This window comes from Heloderma suspectum, chromosome 3 (genome assembly GCF_057233095.1).
Source record: "Heloderma suspectum isolate Gila_16-S chromosome 3, 16-S_ref, whole genome shotgun sequence".
Classification (NCBI taxonomy): domain Eukaryota; kingdom Metazoa; phylum Chordata; class Lepidosauria; order Squamata; family Helodermatidae; genus Heloderma; species Heloderma suspectum.
Genome location: NC_139460.1, coordinates 287009734 through 287025816, shown reverse-complemented (window position 1 = coordinate 287025816; position 16083 = coordinate 287009734). Strand labels below are relative to the sequence as shown.

The 16083-nt window shown below is 46.1% G+C and overlaps 1 protein-coding gene across 1 annotated transcript in view; it reads left to right on the top strand.

Moving 5' to 3' along the window:
• SLC9A9 (solute carrier family 9 member A9) overlaps positions 1–16083 on the top strand; it is a 458836-nt gene that overhangs the window by 195879 nt on the left and 246874 nt on the right. The window contains exons 7-8 of the mRNA XM_084847219.1: positions 271–409; positions 6722–6827. Of these exons, the coding sequence (XP_084703345.1) occupies positions 271–409; positions 6722–6827 (245 nt within the window). The remainder of the gene's footprint in view (positions 1–270; positions 410–6721; positions 6828–16083) is intronic.

The following is a 16083-nucleotide window of genomic DNA, read 5'->3' as shown; positions in this document are numbered from 1 at the left end:
GTTTTAATGTCTAGTTGGCTTGGAAATAATACTCTTTATGACACTTGGAGCGCAAAAAATGTTTACTGACTGGCAGGAAACGACAGCAGCGCATGATATTGCCTTTAAAAATAAACCCTTATTTCATTTTCCCCGGACTTTCCAATCTGCTAGGATCCCTGAGGAGCAATTGCTAGTCCTTACTAAAGTACATTCTTAAGCTCTTGGTTTCAGTCTCTGTGCCTTGTGATTGAATTCATTATTCCCCTCTCCTTTTTGTCTTCCTTTCAGTTCAATATCAATTTACAGTCCAAAGGAGAATCCCAATGCTTTTGATGCTGCCGCCTTCTTCCAGTCTGTGGGGAATTTTCTAGGGATCTTTGCTGGATCGTTTTCTATGGGGTCTGCCTATGCAGTTGTCACTGCCTTAATATCCTTTCTTGATTGGTATCAAACACCCAGAATTCAGTATATTTGCAAGACCGAGTATTGCAAAATGGAATACAACTCTGCAAGTATTTACTGTTTCACTTTAAAGAAGACATTTGGGTTAAGATTTTTAGTGATATATTGAACCTCACAATCTACGCACATCCAATGTTGGCTTTAGACAGGTTCATGTGGTTGAGATGCAGTTGAATTTGCATGCACATGGCAAATGTGTTAAATGGCCACTGGCGCTGTGGGAACAGTGAGGAATTCGCTGTAGAAAAAAATCCGGGACAAATAGTCTTCTATAATAAGCCTTTCCCTCTTTGCCCTCCACACACCCAGTACCCCCTAAAGAAATTGCCGTTGGTATGTTTGATGAATACACATATCATGAATTTATCCACAGTATCCCAAAGACAAAATTATTTTTACTGCATGTATAGGTTTATGACAGGAACTATGATGGCACTTTTGTATGAGCAATCAGGGCAAAAACTCATTTTTGTAATGTCTCCAATAAGCATTGCTAGGCTTTTAGAATGTTTAAACCAAAGAAGTTTCCCACATTTTCCTGGATGTTTGGCAAAAGCAGTATTACATCAAGTTGCCAAACAAAACAGAATCAATAATATCTTAAGAGTATTTTCCTCCAGGTTTCTCTTTTACACCCTCCCATTTATGTTTCTCCTTAGCGTAACTTGCCAGTGCATGTCTTCCTTAGAACAGAATGACACATGCCTTGCAAGTTTTTAGGCAGAAAGGAAGGATGGACATTTTTCAGATTAATAAACAAACAAATAAATCTGTGAGTCGTGTGTGTTGGCGGGGGGGATGCTTTTTCGTATGCAGTGTTGATGCTGCAATTTAAAATGGAAGACAGGATTTGTGTGAAAGAGGGCGTTTCTGAACAGTTTGTACGGTTTTCCCCACTGCCAATTGCCTCATCCCATCTTGATGTGAGAGCTTGTATCTTTTTCCCAGTGGAGATCAAAGCTGCTGGAGGGATAAGGGTAATATTCAGAGAAAATATGGCAAACATAGCAAGAGTTAAGAAGCCTCTCTTTTCCCTGCACTGGTTTTCTACTTCAGTTTGTATCCTAAGCAGCTGCAATGTATCTTAAAAAAAAAAAAGCCCATCCCAGTCCCGTCCCCCCACCAAGAATCACAGAATTTACGGTTCTGTACTTAGCCTTCAATAGGCAAGTGGGGGGGAGGGGATTATAGCAGCATGGCTTCTTTATAGCATGTAATTATTGCTGCATTTTAGGACTGATTGTTGTTTGAGACTGATTTGTTAATTGTTTGATTTTGTGTTATGTTGTAACCTTGAGTGCAAAGGAAGAAAAGGGGGTATGTGTTTTAAAACAAAGGTATGTATGCATTTGCTCACTGAGGTGGGAAAACACTTCCCCCCTTTGTGTGAAACATTCCTAAAACAGATATACACCATGGGGCTGTGAAATGTAACTGGCATTTGCAAAGTGCTGATATTCTTTCACATTCACCCTTCTCATTTTACTCCCTTTCTGGATGAGTTTTCTTTGGAAAAGAAAGAGCGCTGAAGCTTGGCAGGTATTTATAATAATCTTTTAATTTTAAAATGTATAGACCAAGCCAGTATTGTAGGGTTGCACAAGCAAGAATCAAAGCCCCCCAAAATCTGAACCAGCACAAGCAAATCCAGTGCTGCTTCTCCACAGTTCTCCTACCATAATTTCAGAACAGGCAAAAGCTGGTTTCAGAGCCCACCACATTTGGTACCATCAATTGTTTACTTGTTGAAAACAAGTTGAAAACAAAAAAGAGAAACAAAAAAGCCACCCCGCTTTTCTTCAAATAGAAACCAGAGTGTCTTACAACATAAATTAAAATCCAGTTACCACAATCAAAGCTACAGATGATGAGGATGATGGCATTCCTATCAGGCTTCAGAAAATAATAAAAAACAAAATAACAACATTCAACTGCAGAATAAACAATGCAGCAGCAAGATACGGGGAGAAGAAAACAATCCCAATACAAAAGCAGAAGATGGGGAGATAACCAGCAATAGTTTGCCTCTGTTAAAAAAACCTGCCTAAAAAGTCAAGTCATGAACATGGAGTCTGAACATATTCAGTGATGGAGCTAGGTGGTTTTCCCTAGAAAGGGCATTCCACAAAGTTGAGGCCACAATTGCTCATTATAGATGGGCACCATACTTCGGTCAGCAATGGATACCAAAGCAGAGCCTCAAATGTTGAGCTTAACTCCCTTGCACATTCCTAAGGTAGTTTGAAGCAGAGCCATCTATTAAGTTTGTTCTCATCCCTCAGCCACCAAAAAAGCCAGAGAGAGGTCTGTCTCCTCACCTTGCATAACAGAACTTCAAACCGCAATACAGTACGTAGTTCAGTTTACATAATATAACTAAAGGCATGTTTAGAAGCTGAATGGTAGATGAGGAGGAGAAGGAGGAAGAGGAAGAAGAAAGAACTCTGATTAGTTTATTTGATACTCCATTTTCTTGTTATTTCACTAGGATAAAGATTTGGTGTAAATAATTACTTTGCAAATATAACAGTGGTGTGAAGGGCTTGAGGTACACTACTGCACCACAGCTATGGGACATAGGATGGGGGCACATGCTGCAGAAAAGGGACAAGAGCGGGTGTCTGATTTGAAGGGGAGAGAGCAGCAACCTAGTTGTGGAGTCAGCAGGAGGCCGTGTTTTCCTGGCATCCTACTCAGGAAGAGATGATCACCCCAAGCTGTGGCTTGAAACCCACCCGCTCCCTCTGGGTAGAAGCAGAGAAGATATTCTGCTTGCAAGCACTGGGCTTGCTTGTGGGTGTGATGATGCAGGGAGTGCGACATGAATGAGTGTGGATAGGAGATTCCGAAAGAGAGAGAGAGAGCAAGGAGGGATGATCTCCTGAGCTTCTCGTGGAGCCAGAGGAAGCACAGAGAAAGGGCATGAGCTATAGCAACCCCCCACTTCGTCCTTCTGAGGCCATAAGCCACGGGTAGGGAACCTTTTATCTGTCAGTTACTGTATTCCCCTGGAGGGGGGAGAGGATTCTGTTCAGTTCGATTTTTGATAAGAACTTACAACATTTGGCATTAGCTGGAAAGAAAGACCTTGAGATTTTAAAAATGTGAATGTGAGGGAGAGCAAAACTGACAGATTCGTCCATCTCTGCTTTGGGGGATAATATGTCGGGGGCACATGCTCGCAGTGGGCAGGACTGAAGCCAGCATGGGGCAGTGTGTGCCAGAGCCAAAAGTGGGTGGGATCAGAGCCAAAAATGGGTGAGTCAACCCTTTTCTCTCTTGCTACCACTCCATCTCTCTCTCTCTCTCTCCCTCTCTCCCTTTTCTTCCTTGTCTAGCAGGCTGTCAGTGGAGGGACAGATCATTCTTGCCAGAGGTCTGAACAGAGTGCTTGCAGAGGGAGTTTGAAATTAGGTGGGGGTTGCATGATTTATTTATTTTTTTGCCAAAAAAAATGCAAAAATTAGGTGGGGGTTGCATGAAATTGGACCAAAGGCCACATCCTGGGGCCTCAGGTAGCCCACCCCTGACCTAGGCAAACAGTAGAAGTGAAGAGGGGTGCAGGAGAGCTAGACAAACCACCATTGCTACCCTGCACAAATGGTGTTTTAACCTAAGGGAATGCAGTGGTTATCCATACTAAATGTTTTAATCAAATCTTTCTTCTATTGCTTTATTGGAACAAAACTTAATATGCTCATTTTCTTTTCCATAAATTAATTCTAAATCAACTCCACTGAGACCTTCCCCTTAGCCTGAAATAATATAACTCTTGAACTAATTTTGACTTGATCATCTTGCTTGCCATTTGACTTTGTCACAGCTGCATTTCCATGACCTGAAAACATTGCAAAGAAAAGTGGAAATAGAATTAGACACCATCTGAACTGAACTAATGCTGGAAAATTAAAGCTAAATTTGATAGGGATGTTGGAGAATTCCGCCACGGACTCCAGTGAGGCCAGATTCTTTAAAATCTTTAGAATCTTTCTTTAGAATCCGGCCCCCTGGAGTCCGTGGCGGAACAGCCTCCCCCCCCCAGCCACCCCCCGAAATCCCCCACGGAACGGACCTACCTGGCGGCAGACACGGCAGCGACGGATGCGGCGGCAGCAGCAGCTCTGGCTCGTCTTCCGGCCGCTGCTGGGCTGCTGTGGCCGCAAAGGGCAGCTGTCGTAGCATCCGCCATTTGCATCCCTGCCTTTTCCCATGATAGACTACGTAAATACTTACGTAGCCTATCACAGCTTAATGCAAGGACGCAAATGGTGGCCGCTACAACACCCGCCATTTGCGGCCGCAGCAGCCCGGCAGCGGCCTGAAGTTCGGCTGCGGCCGGTCCCGGCCGGCGGCTCCGTGGCCTTGCCGTGGAGCAGAGCCGGCTGGGGAAGATTCCGGGGGGAGGGACGGATCGTCTCCCCCCCACCGCCAAAGCCCCGGACCAGAACCACGTAAGGGATTCATACATCCCTAAAATTTGACCACACAATCACAGTGATTTATTCAACTGCTTCAGAGCACAAATGGTTCTAAGCATGGCCAAGAATGCTGCACTTGAATTTCCATACTAAAAACCATGTAGAGCATAGTTAATTTTTTTCTTAATGTAGCTTTTGCTGTAGACTGTCAAAATCATAAACTTGTCAGGAATAGAAATTATTCATCACAGCACAATTGTTTGCAGATGGTAACTCTGAAACATCTCCCTCCCTAAGACTCATAGAAAAGGCAGATGACCTCTTAACAAGTGGTGACATCCGCAATGTGCATGTAACCCTTTGATCAGCTACTCAGCATTATTCTGCCACATGGGGAAGGCAGTTTTGCCACACTTCTGCATCTGGTCAGAAATCTGGGGACGCAAGGAAACTCATCAAAGTCTTTTCACCACTTGGTAGGATGATACAGTAACTGGCTTGCTCCTTCTGATGCAGTATAGGAACCCCTGCAGAATGTGCCCATTTCATGTCACTCTGGTAACATCAGATGATCTAGACCACATGGGAGACGCTCATGATGCCACACTTCTTTTCCATTGCACCATTCATTCCATACTTCCCCATGTAAAATATGGTCATATGAACTGGCCTAGAATCAGTGTTTCTGATTCTTGGGTTCGCAGATGTGGTTGAACTACAACTCCCATCATCCCAAGCAGCAGAGACAGAAGATGGTGTAGTCCTAAATTATCTGGGGACCCACAATTAGGAACCATGAGCCTAGATTAACTTCATTATGGGGCAGGTGCTTTGATTATTATATTATGTAAGGGGTGGAGGACTGTTTAGAGTCCAGGGGCCAGATTGCTGTCTGGCTCACCACCAAGGGCTGAAAGACATCAGGGAGAGGACCGTCCTCCCTGGAGGCAGGGAGGATGCTTCCTGATGTCTTAAGGGAGTTTCTCCATGCAGAGAGAGGCAGGAGTGATCACTCTGTGCCTTTCTCTGCATGGAGAAAGAGCAATCCCTCTCAGTGGCAGAGACAGGCAGTGACTGGAGAGAAGAGTGGGGATTCCTCTTCCTGTGCTAGAGACAGCCTGCCTTTCTCTTGTGCTGGGATAGAGGGGGCAAGGCTTTGCAGAGGACCTCCATGGCCAGATGGGGAATCTCTTCCCATGAACTGGAGGTTCCACACCCCTGTATAATAGAGATGGATGGAGGTTCCCCACCCCTGTATAATAGAGATGGATGGACTCACCTCTATCTCTGGTTGCTGTGCACTCGCTGAACCACCACCGCTCCCATCCGCTAGCCACATGAGCCCCTGGATGGCTTGGTGAGCACCTGGCAAGTGCGTGGGGCTGCCTGTCCCCTTGGCGAACCGCCATTTTGCATAAAAATGGTGGCTCATGGTTCTTACAAAAGTAATGTTGCATCAATGGTAGCTGTAAAGGGCCATTTATGCAACATTACTTTTACTGAGAAATGCAAGCCACCACTTTTACACAAAATGGTGGCTCGCTAAGGGGACGGGTGGTCGCTGGGTGCTTGCAGATGTCTGGTAAGTGGTGGCGGCCCAGCAAACAGGGTCCAGGGGGCAGAGCAGGGGGGGAGCTTGCTGCACTCCTCCCCCCCCCTCAGACTCCCACAACATCCCTACCGTATAACGTCTTGGAGATAGCAGTTGGAATCACATCGCTGACATTTTGCTTCACTTGTATGAAACAGAAGTGGGTCCAGTATATTGTTCTCACTGCCGTACAAAATATTGTTACAGTATCAGTTTTGAAATCTGTAAATAGTCGCTCATTCTTTTCCTTAGCATTGTCTCTTAGCACTTGACAAAGTTTACCAAGCTCTGTGAGTACCCTATGTTGGAAACTGGCCTGTTTTTCCTGTTGTCATGGAGTGCTTTCTTGTCTGCTGAAGCTGCTGGTCTTACAGGTAAGTCGGGGTTTTTTATGTCACCTAGTAAATCAAGAATCCAGGGCTTCATATCTTCACCCTAATCCAGTGATCAGAATGGAGAACACACATGCCTGGGTGGGCCCATTCCTCTTTGACAGGTTGGATATTTTTCCTTTAAAATGAATGGGGAAGCCATTCCATGCGAGGAAACTCCATGTGTGCATCAGAGCTCCCATGCCTGGAACAGATCATTTGCTTGGGGTGTCTGACAGCAGAGCTGAAAAGCAGAACATTGACTATGAGAATGAGGTTACAGAAAGCTTCCCATATAACTCATTTGCACAAAAAATGTGTGGGTGGTGGAAGTATCCATCTTCAAGCAGAAAGCAGAGGCAATAATCGTGATAGATAGATAGATAGATAGATAGATAGATAGATAGATAGATAGATGATAGATAGATAGATAGATAGATAGATAGATAGATAGATAGCTTTAGTGAGTGTGTGTTCATGTGTTGCTTGTTGCTTGTTTTTGTTTTCACTATAGTCTATTTAGGAAACCTTAGCAACAGTAGAGATTCACCAAGGTGATCAGCAAACACAGAAATAATAATGTCTTCAGGAGGCACCAAAAGCAAGACAACATTGGCGCCTGCCTGACCTCCAAAGACAGGAAGTTCCACAGGAAGGGGGCCACCATACTGAAGGCTGTTTTCCTGGTGGACTCCAGCCAGGCCATGAGTCCATGTGGAACCATCAGGGAAATGCCCTCTGATAACCTCAGTGACCAGGCAGGTTGGTAAAGAAGAAGGCCCTTTCTCAGGTATCCTTGTCCCAAGTTGTTTAGGGCTTTGTATACTAGTACTAATACCTGGCCTGGGAGTGAATAGGCAGCCACTGCAGTTCCCTCAGCAAAGGAGTTACATGCCGAAAAGGGGCAGCTCCTGCCAGCAGCCAAGCTGCTGCATTTTTAATCCCATCCCCACATGGATGGGAGGGAAAAAATGTTGGGGTAAAGGTTTAATCCTTCCCTCCCATTGCATGGTGGTCCCTATCTGAATTGGGGCCACGTGCACTTACACTACTGTAAATAAAAGCTAACCTTCAGCTACATGCTACATGATTAGTGTAACATGTAGCTCGGCTCTCAGTCACAGTGTTACAAAGCTAAACAGATTTGGTTACATGACAGTGTCACTGAGAGCAAGTTTGGAGTTAATCTCTGAACTGTCTTCATTTGTCCTTAGTGACATCAACACAGAGAGGCAAATCAGATTGGTGTGGTATTTTTGTGGTATTATTATGCCCATGACATGATCCCTGAATGGTTGGGATAGTATCATTAAAATGGTGCTGAAGCAGTAGCAGAAAGGATGAACAATGGCATCAAACAGACAAGAACAAAAGTAGAAAAGGCACACATTTTTTCATGCCTACTTCAAAAGTGCTACTTTAAGTCTGAACATGTTACTGGACAAGAGTTTTGTACCACTTTATATTTAACTAGAAAATTGCTTTTGCATAAACGAACACCATGAAAACCCAAGCATCAACTGATGGCGTATAGTAAGAAAGTCTTTTAACTCTTTCCCTTGTGAACATCCCTTGCCAGGGGACAGAGGAGAACCATGGCCATTTTTATTGTGACTTCCAAAGAGATTTTATTACCGCTATTCTTTCTAAAAACCAGGAAAGTCTGAAGCATTTTATTTAAAATATTTATTATCAGACTGGAATTCTCAGATCACTCATAATGCTAGATGGTCTGGGAAGGATTCGGGACCAGCTTTCTGCTATTGCAAATAAATAATCCAGAGGAGAACAGAAGGAAAACAATATGACAGTGGAATAGGAGAGTACACAGGCACAAGAAGTTAATCCAATCTTTTTACTATCTCTTGTGACAGTAGGAAGCAGCGGGACCGAATCAGGCCTACTGTTTGTTACATCTGTGGCACTGGTGCAAAAGCTTTTAGTTCCCCTTCTCATATCAGATGATCAGAGGCAGGGTGGGGATGGCCTTGCCACTGCAAAGGAAAGGAAGAGGCAAGCAGCAAGGCCTGGCCCAAAGTTGTGGCGTGTGCAAGCTAGGAGAACACCACAAAAACATGGCGATGAAATGCAAGTTTGCATCCAGTGTGAAGTTTATTTCGCTCGGGTGTGGGGAATGTGTGGCCCTGCAGAGAATGTTGGACTACAACACCCATCATCCCTCACCATGGGCTATGCAGGCTAGGACTGATGGGAGTTAGAGTCCAACAGTATCTTGAGGGCTTAGTAGGGATTGGTGAACTCACCTGGGCCTGCCTCCCTCACCATTCGACGGACCCCCACTGGCCAGCCAACCCTCTTTGCTGCACTGCGCAAGCCGCCAGCCTGTTTGCAGGTGTCCAGTGAGTGGCAAGCAGCCAGCCACTCCCTCACTGAGCTGCCATTTTGCTCAAAATGGTGGGTCATTCTTTTTATGTAAAGGGGCTATTTACGCAAAATTACAGGCGTAAATGGTCATTTACGCCTGTAATTTTGTGTAAATGGCCCCTTTACGGCCGCAGCAGTCCACAGACTGGAGCCCAGGAGGCCAAGCAGCAGGGGAGTCCACTGAACCCCACCCCCTTCTCAGACTCCCATGACATACTTAGGCCACATGTAGCCGCCGCCATTTGTGTCTGCAGGCTCCAGACGCCTGCGAATGCACCCGGCCGGCAGCTCCACGGAGTTGCCACAGAGCGGAGCCGGCCGGGTTAGGATTTCAGGGGGAGGTGCAGAGCGCTTTCCCCCCCACGAAAAGGGAAGTGACTTTCGTACATCCCTAGTTAGTGCTCCTCACACTTGTCCCTTTAAATAATACAGTGTTCACTAGGGCTGCGCACAGACCGCCTGATCCACTTCGGATGCCACTTCGGATCATCCAAAGCAACCCCGATTACCTTGGACTGATTTGGACCCCTTCCAATCCAACTCAGATCTCTGAATCCAAAGCGAGATTCGGATATCCAGATCGCACATTTGGGGCATTTTCCCATTGACTTGCATGGGAAAACACAAATGGTCATAACTTTTTTAGTTTTTAGGATATAGGCATGAAATGTGGGGACCTCTCCATGCCACTGCAGAGGAGGCCACCTGCAAAATATTGGACAGTTTAGCCTAGTGGTGTTTGTGCTAGGAAGAGTTGAAATCTGAAGTTTTCCACAGGAATTCTCAAAGCAAAGACCTGTAACTTCTCCCTATTTCCACACATGCAAGTGACACCTTGGCTTCTCCCAGCCCCCCTCCAGGGTACTGCACCCCCAAAATCCCAAGCAGTTTTGCCCACTGGCTTGTGTGCTAGGCGCTGGTGAAATTTGATTTTTTTTCCAGGAAAACGCCCAAAGCAAAGAGCTGTAACTTTGCTTTGGGAGCTTCGGATATTGGGTGGCATAGAAATAAAATAAAATAAAATAAAATAAAATAAAATAAACTTCTCCCCACCTCTGCCCCTGCCAACACCCTGAAGGTGACTCATATTGTGTGAATAGGTTTGCCACATTGGAATAAGAAAGTAATTAATATAAATACTATGTGTCTCATGCTTTTTCAACAATGCCTTGAAATTTGGATGTATAATGTGGGTGGAACTACAACCTAGCACGCACACATACATGGACACAGACACACAAGAAATAAAGAAAAGCAGAAATACCTAAGCAAATGATGGGTGTATTTAATTTATTGTTTTATATTTCATGTTCTTTTATAGAAGGCAGGATATCTTCAAGAAATACAGGGCAATAGCGCAGGTGATTAGATAACTGCCAAATCAAACCGTAATTTTAAAAAAAGCAAACCCTTCTTTAATTTCTGTTTTGGGGGGATCAACACAGAGAATACACAGACGATTCACTTCAGCACAGGAATGGGGGGAAAAACACTACATACATAGGCTGCTATATGTCTTTCTTTTAGAAAGAAAATTCTAAATAAGAGTGGGTTTGTTAAATCTAACAAAGACACAGTTGACTGACAAAAACGCCAAGAAAATAGAATGGAGAAAGCAGAAGTAAGGGTTGATGTTACACAATAAACACAGCCTTTTCCAGAGTCCAAAATCGAGATAAACAAACAAACACAGGAATGGCGGGGGAGGGGGAGCGTGGCAGCAACTTGCAAGGAAAAGATATGTTAGTTTGAAAAAATATCAAAACAAAGATTAGATAGATGAATCTAATCAAATACAAGTAACAAAGGAGTAGGAGGTACAACGATATAGGAGAAAGCGGCTGGAAGAGGTGTTGCAAAAGACACTGTCGCAATGGGGATGGACGATTAAGAAGCGAGAGAAGGGAACGCTCCCAGTACAACCAAGCTGTTTCCTTTTAATTTAAATTCTGAGGAAAGCCTAATGGCAATCAAAATTGAATAAATTGAAGGAACAACTCCTAGGAATGCACGCGCGCGCACACGCACAAACAATCACCTACCCGCACCAGCCCTTTCTCCCAAAGACACAGCTAGCACAATGACTGAACGCAGCCTTTCGCCGAAGTATATACCCCCTTCCTCCAACACTCTCTCTGATTGGAGACTGCTACCATCGGTTCTGGCTGAGGGTTCCTATTCGCCAAAGCACACTCCCTCCTCCTCCTCCTGTGCTCGCCTTCCTGCCTCCCCACGTCCGCTTGCCTCCCTCCCTCCTCCTCCTCATGCCCCTCCACGTGAGCATTGAGAAGTTGATGCATTTTGGAGACAGCCTGTGTGGACTGCTGAGGCATTCAGTAGAGCTCCGAATATACGAGGGGGAGGAGGCGCTTCATGGGGCGCGCGCCTCACCCTGGGGCACCCAGTACTGCTCTGAACTGCCTCGTATCACAAGGCTTTTGCTCCAAAACAGCTCGCCTCGCCTCATTATTTGGACTTCGTAACGAGGCGGTGCACAGCCCTAGTGTTCACATAATTCATCATCACACATAAAATCCAACATTGCAGCACGTTATAGATCCTAAAGCACTCTAACACATTCGTTTGAACCATACATAGTTTTAAAAACAGTTTTTTAAAATCCTTGTTTCTCCATTACCTTCTGAGTAGGGATGGCGGAGAATTTCTCCCCGAAACTTCAGGGGGCGAGCGCCAATGTGTTCAGCCCCCCGAACAAGTTTCAGGGAGAAATTCTCTGCACCCCCCCCGCCCCCCGAACCCCCCCCCGGGACGGGACTTACCTTTGGCGAATGTCCCTCCCGGCGGCGGTTCCAGCCGGCGGTTCGGTGGGTCTTCGTCTGGGGCGGGAGCGGCAGCCGGTCTTTTCACCGGCTGCCGCCGCCGCCATTGCAATAAAAGAAAAAAAAAACGCCCCCGTGATAGGCTACGTGACAATTAACTAGGGGTTGACGAAAGGCACTTACCTTTCGTCGAAGCTTGTTCGCAGTGGGGGGGAGGCGCTTTGCGGCTCCCCCCGCAAAGTTCAGGCCGGGGGGGAGGCTTCCTGCCTCGCCCCGGCTGAAATTCAGGCCGGGGGGGAGGCTTCCCGCCTTGCCCGGCCGCGAACTCCATTGTTTTTTTTTGTTGTTTTTTTTAAACGCCCCCGTGATAGGCTACGTGACGATTAACGTAGCCTATCACGGCTAGATTTGCAAAGTCAGCCGTGATAGGCTACGTTAATCGTCACGTAGCCTATCACAGGTAACTTTAAAAAAAAAAACACATACAGATAATGGCGGCCCCCATAGGGAGCCACCATTCGCGTTCCTTATTTAGTCGCTGTAGTCTACGTAAATCTTTACGTAGACTACAGTGACCAAATAAGGAATGGGAATGGCGGCTCCCTATGGGGGCTGCCATTATCCGTATGTGCTTTTTTTTTTTTTTTTAAAGTCACCCGTGATAGGCTACGTGACGATTAACATAGCCTATCACGGCTGACTTTGCAAATCTAGCCGTGATAGGCTATGTTAATCGTCATGTAGCCTATCACGGGGGCGTTTTGTTTTTTTTTCTTTTATTGGAATGGTGGCGGCGGCAGCCGGTCAAAAGACCGGCTGCCGCTCCCGCCCCGCTCGAACACCCGCCGAACCGCCGGCCAGACGCGCCGCCGGGAGGGGCATTCGGCGAAGGTAAGTCCCGTCCCGGGGGGGGGTGCGGGGGAGGTGCAGAGGATTTCTCCCCGAAACTTGTTCGCGGGCCGAACACGTTGGCGCTCGGCCCCCTGAAGTTTTGGGGAGAAATTCTCCGCCATCCCTACGATTAACGTAGCCTATCACGGCTAGATCTGCAAAGTCAGCCGTGATAGGCTACGTAAATCGTCACGTAGCCTATCACGGGTGACTTTAAAAAAAAAAAAGCACGTGCAGATAATGGCGGCCCCCATAGGGAGCCGCCATTCCCGTTCCTTATTTGGTCGCTGTAGTCTACGTAAAGATTTACGTAGACTACAGCGATCAAATAAGGAACGTGAATGGCGGCTCCCTATGGGGGCCGCCATTTGCGTACTCGCTTTTTTTTTTTTAAGTCACCCGTGATAGGCTATGTGACGATTAACGTAGCCTATCACGGCTGACTTTGCAGATCTAACCGTGATAGGCTACGTTAATCATCACGTAGCCTATCACAGGGGCGTTTTTTTTTAAAAAAAAAAAAACTTTTGAGTTCGCGGCAGGGCGAGGCGAGGCGCCTCCTTCCCGGCCTGAATTTCGGCCGGGAGAGGCGGGAAGCCTCCCCCCGGCCTGAATTTCGGCCAGGAGAGGTGGGAAGCCTCCCCCCCCGGCCTGAACTTCGCGAGGGGAGCAGCGAAGCGCCTCCCCCCCACCGCGAACAAGCTTTGAGGAGAGGTAAGTGACTTTCGTCCACCCCTACTTCTGAGTGAGCAAAGGCTGTCACCTCTGAGGTGTACATATTGGAGCCTTTGTAGGTTAGGGATGTACGAAAGTCACTTACCTTTTCACAGCTTGGATTCGCGGTGGGGGGAGGCACTCGGTCCCTCCCCCTGGAATCCTCCCTGGGCCGGCTCTGCTCCACAGCAGCTCCATGGAGCCGCCGGCCAGGGCCATCCGCAGCCGGAGTTCCGGCCGCGGATGGGCTGCTGCAGACGCAAATGGCGGCTGAACATCAGGAAAATTTCCCAACTGTTAGAGCAATACAACATTGGAACCAATGACCTAGGGAGGTGGTGGGCTGTCCCACACTGGAGGCATTCAAGATGAGGCTGGACAGCCAACTGTCGGGGATGCTCTGACTTGGATTCTTGCATTGAGCAAGGGGTTGGACTTGACAGTCTTATAGGCCCCTTCCAACCCCACTATTCTATGCTTCTGTGATTCCATGAACACAAGTCAGCGGAGCTCACAGAAGAAAGCTCCACTGATTTTTCAGATTCCGGAAGTGGGAAATGGAGTTAGTTTCCAGGACTGAAGTGTGAGCTTCCCGCTGCACTAGTGGTCGTTCTTGCTAGGCTAGAGCAACATGGTTGGTGCTGATGGCGTGCCAGCACTGAATACTGCCCATAATGCAGAAATAAACAACACATCTCTCATTCTTTCACATCAGATAAGGCATATAAACAATTCCAAGTGAATGGGCCATGAAGCCCTATAACTTGTGAGCTGGATGAATGAAAACTTTTATATGAAAATAGCACATGAAGCAAAACCAAAAGCTGACTCATATTAGATATGGAAATCTCTCCAGATGTGTTCTTGCTGATCTGGTTCCAAGTTAAGCTACCAGAACTGGATTCAATAATTTCTTGAAGAAAACCAGTCTTAAGTCTGGAAGATAAGACTTTGGTCTGGTTTGACTTCTGAAACACTTTGCTGCAGTGGAAATAGAGATGCTACCAACAATGATTTCATTGTTTGAGGCATAGCACAGTGAAGGTAAATTCCATTTTTAGGTGGCTAGAATATAACCATCCAGAATATAATTGACACATGTCATCTTTTCACACCCCAAGTGACATATTGTAGTCTCTCCCTCCAGTCAGCTTGGAAAGCATTTCATCCTGTTCCTTCAGCTATCTGAAATAACACTAATTTGGTGGGTGACACTGTGTGCAGATGGGTTTTACATTCACATAGTCGCTGTAATAAACTATTTTTAGAGGCCAAGACATGAGTGGAAGGCACAGTCCAGATCCAGTTAGGCACAATAACAAGAAAAACTCAGAATATTACAAGGAAATGAAGCTGTGGCTTATAAATATAGGAAATGCTGAAGTCAAAGGAAATTGCTCTGTCCTTGGAACTGAACACTAAGTAAAAGAAAGCTGGACTTTCCCTGGAAATCTCTTTTTCTCATTCACAACATCATTTTAAACAGTAAAATGCTGTGCATTTTACACTGTACTAGAAGAAAGGGAATATTACCATATGCACAGTAGATTGCTACCAGTATTACACCAGCTTTGATTATTCTGACAGCTGACCAGTCACACCAGGAGAATCCCAATCTATGTGCTGAATGCTTATGTGAAGTGGCACCCAGGGACGTTGTTTGGGATATCTTTAACTACCTTTGCCCTCATTCTCAGAGAGTTTTCCTGGCCTGGTTGAAAAATTGCCCAAACCACTTAGGTGTCAATTCAACCTGCAGCATGCCATGTGGATTGGGAGCCATGCCATTTGATGTCTCCAAAGCCATCCTGCTTCCTGACATGTATATTAAACCATGCAAAGGAGAGACTACACAACCAGTGCATCTGATTATCACCAGCACTATGCTGCCAGTGGGAATTAAAATTCCCCCTATTCTGTTCTTTAAAACATTGGGAGGGCACATATCACTTTATGTCCCTTACCAGTGGCTGCATTTTGGCATGTCTAACAGGTAAGGATGTGCGAATCAACAAAACTCGAGTTCACCACAGTTCTCCAAATTCCATCTTGAAGCTCATTCGAACTCAACTTTGTATCAGATAGGAATACTGCGCTCGTCTGGTTGGGGCTTGAGGCCTGGTAATTTCTCACCAGCTTGGCCCCCTGGATGCCACTCCATGGATCCCTGCACTTGCAGGCAAGTGTAGGAATCTCCACTCCCTGGCTGATCTGCGAAATGTTGGCTTGGCCTTTTCGTAAAGAGCCATTTTACGCAAATGGTGGCTGTAAAGCAGACCATTTATGCAAAATTACAGGCATAAATGGTCTAAATAGATAATATATTCCTGCAATCTTGCATAAACGGGCCCCTTTACAGCCACCATTTGCATAAAATGGCCCTTTACGAAAAAGGTCAAGATGCCATTTTGTAGGGATGTACGAAAGTCACTTACCTTTTCGTGGATTCTGTTCATGGGGGGGGAGGCGTTCCGTCCCTCCCCCCGGAA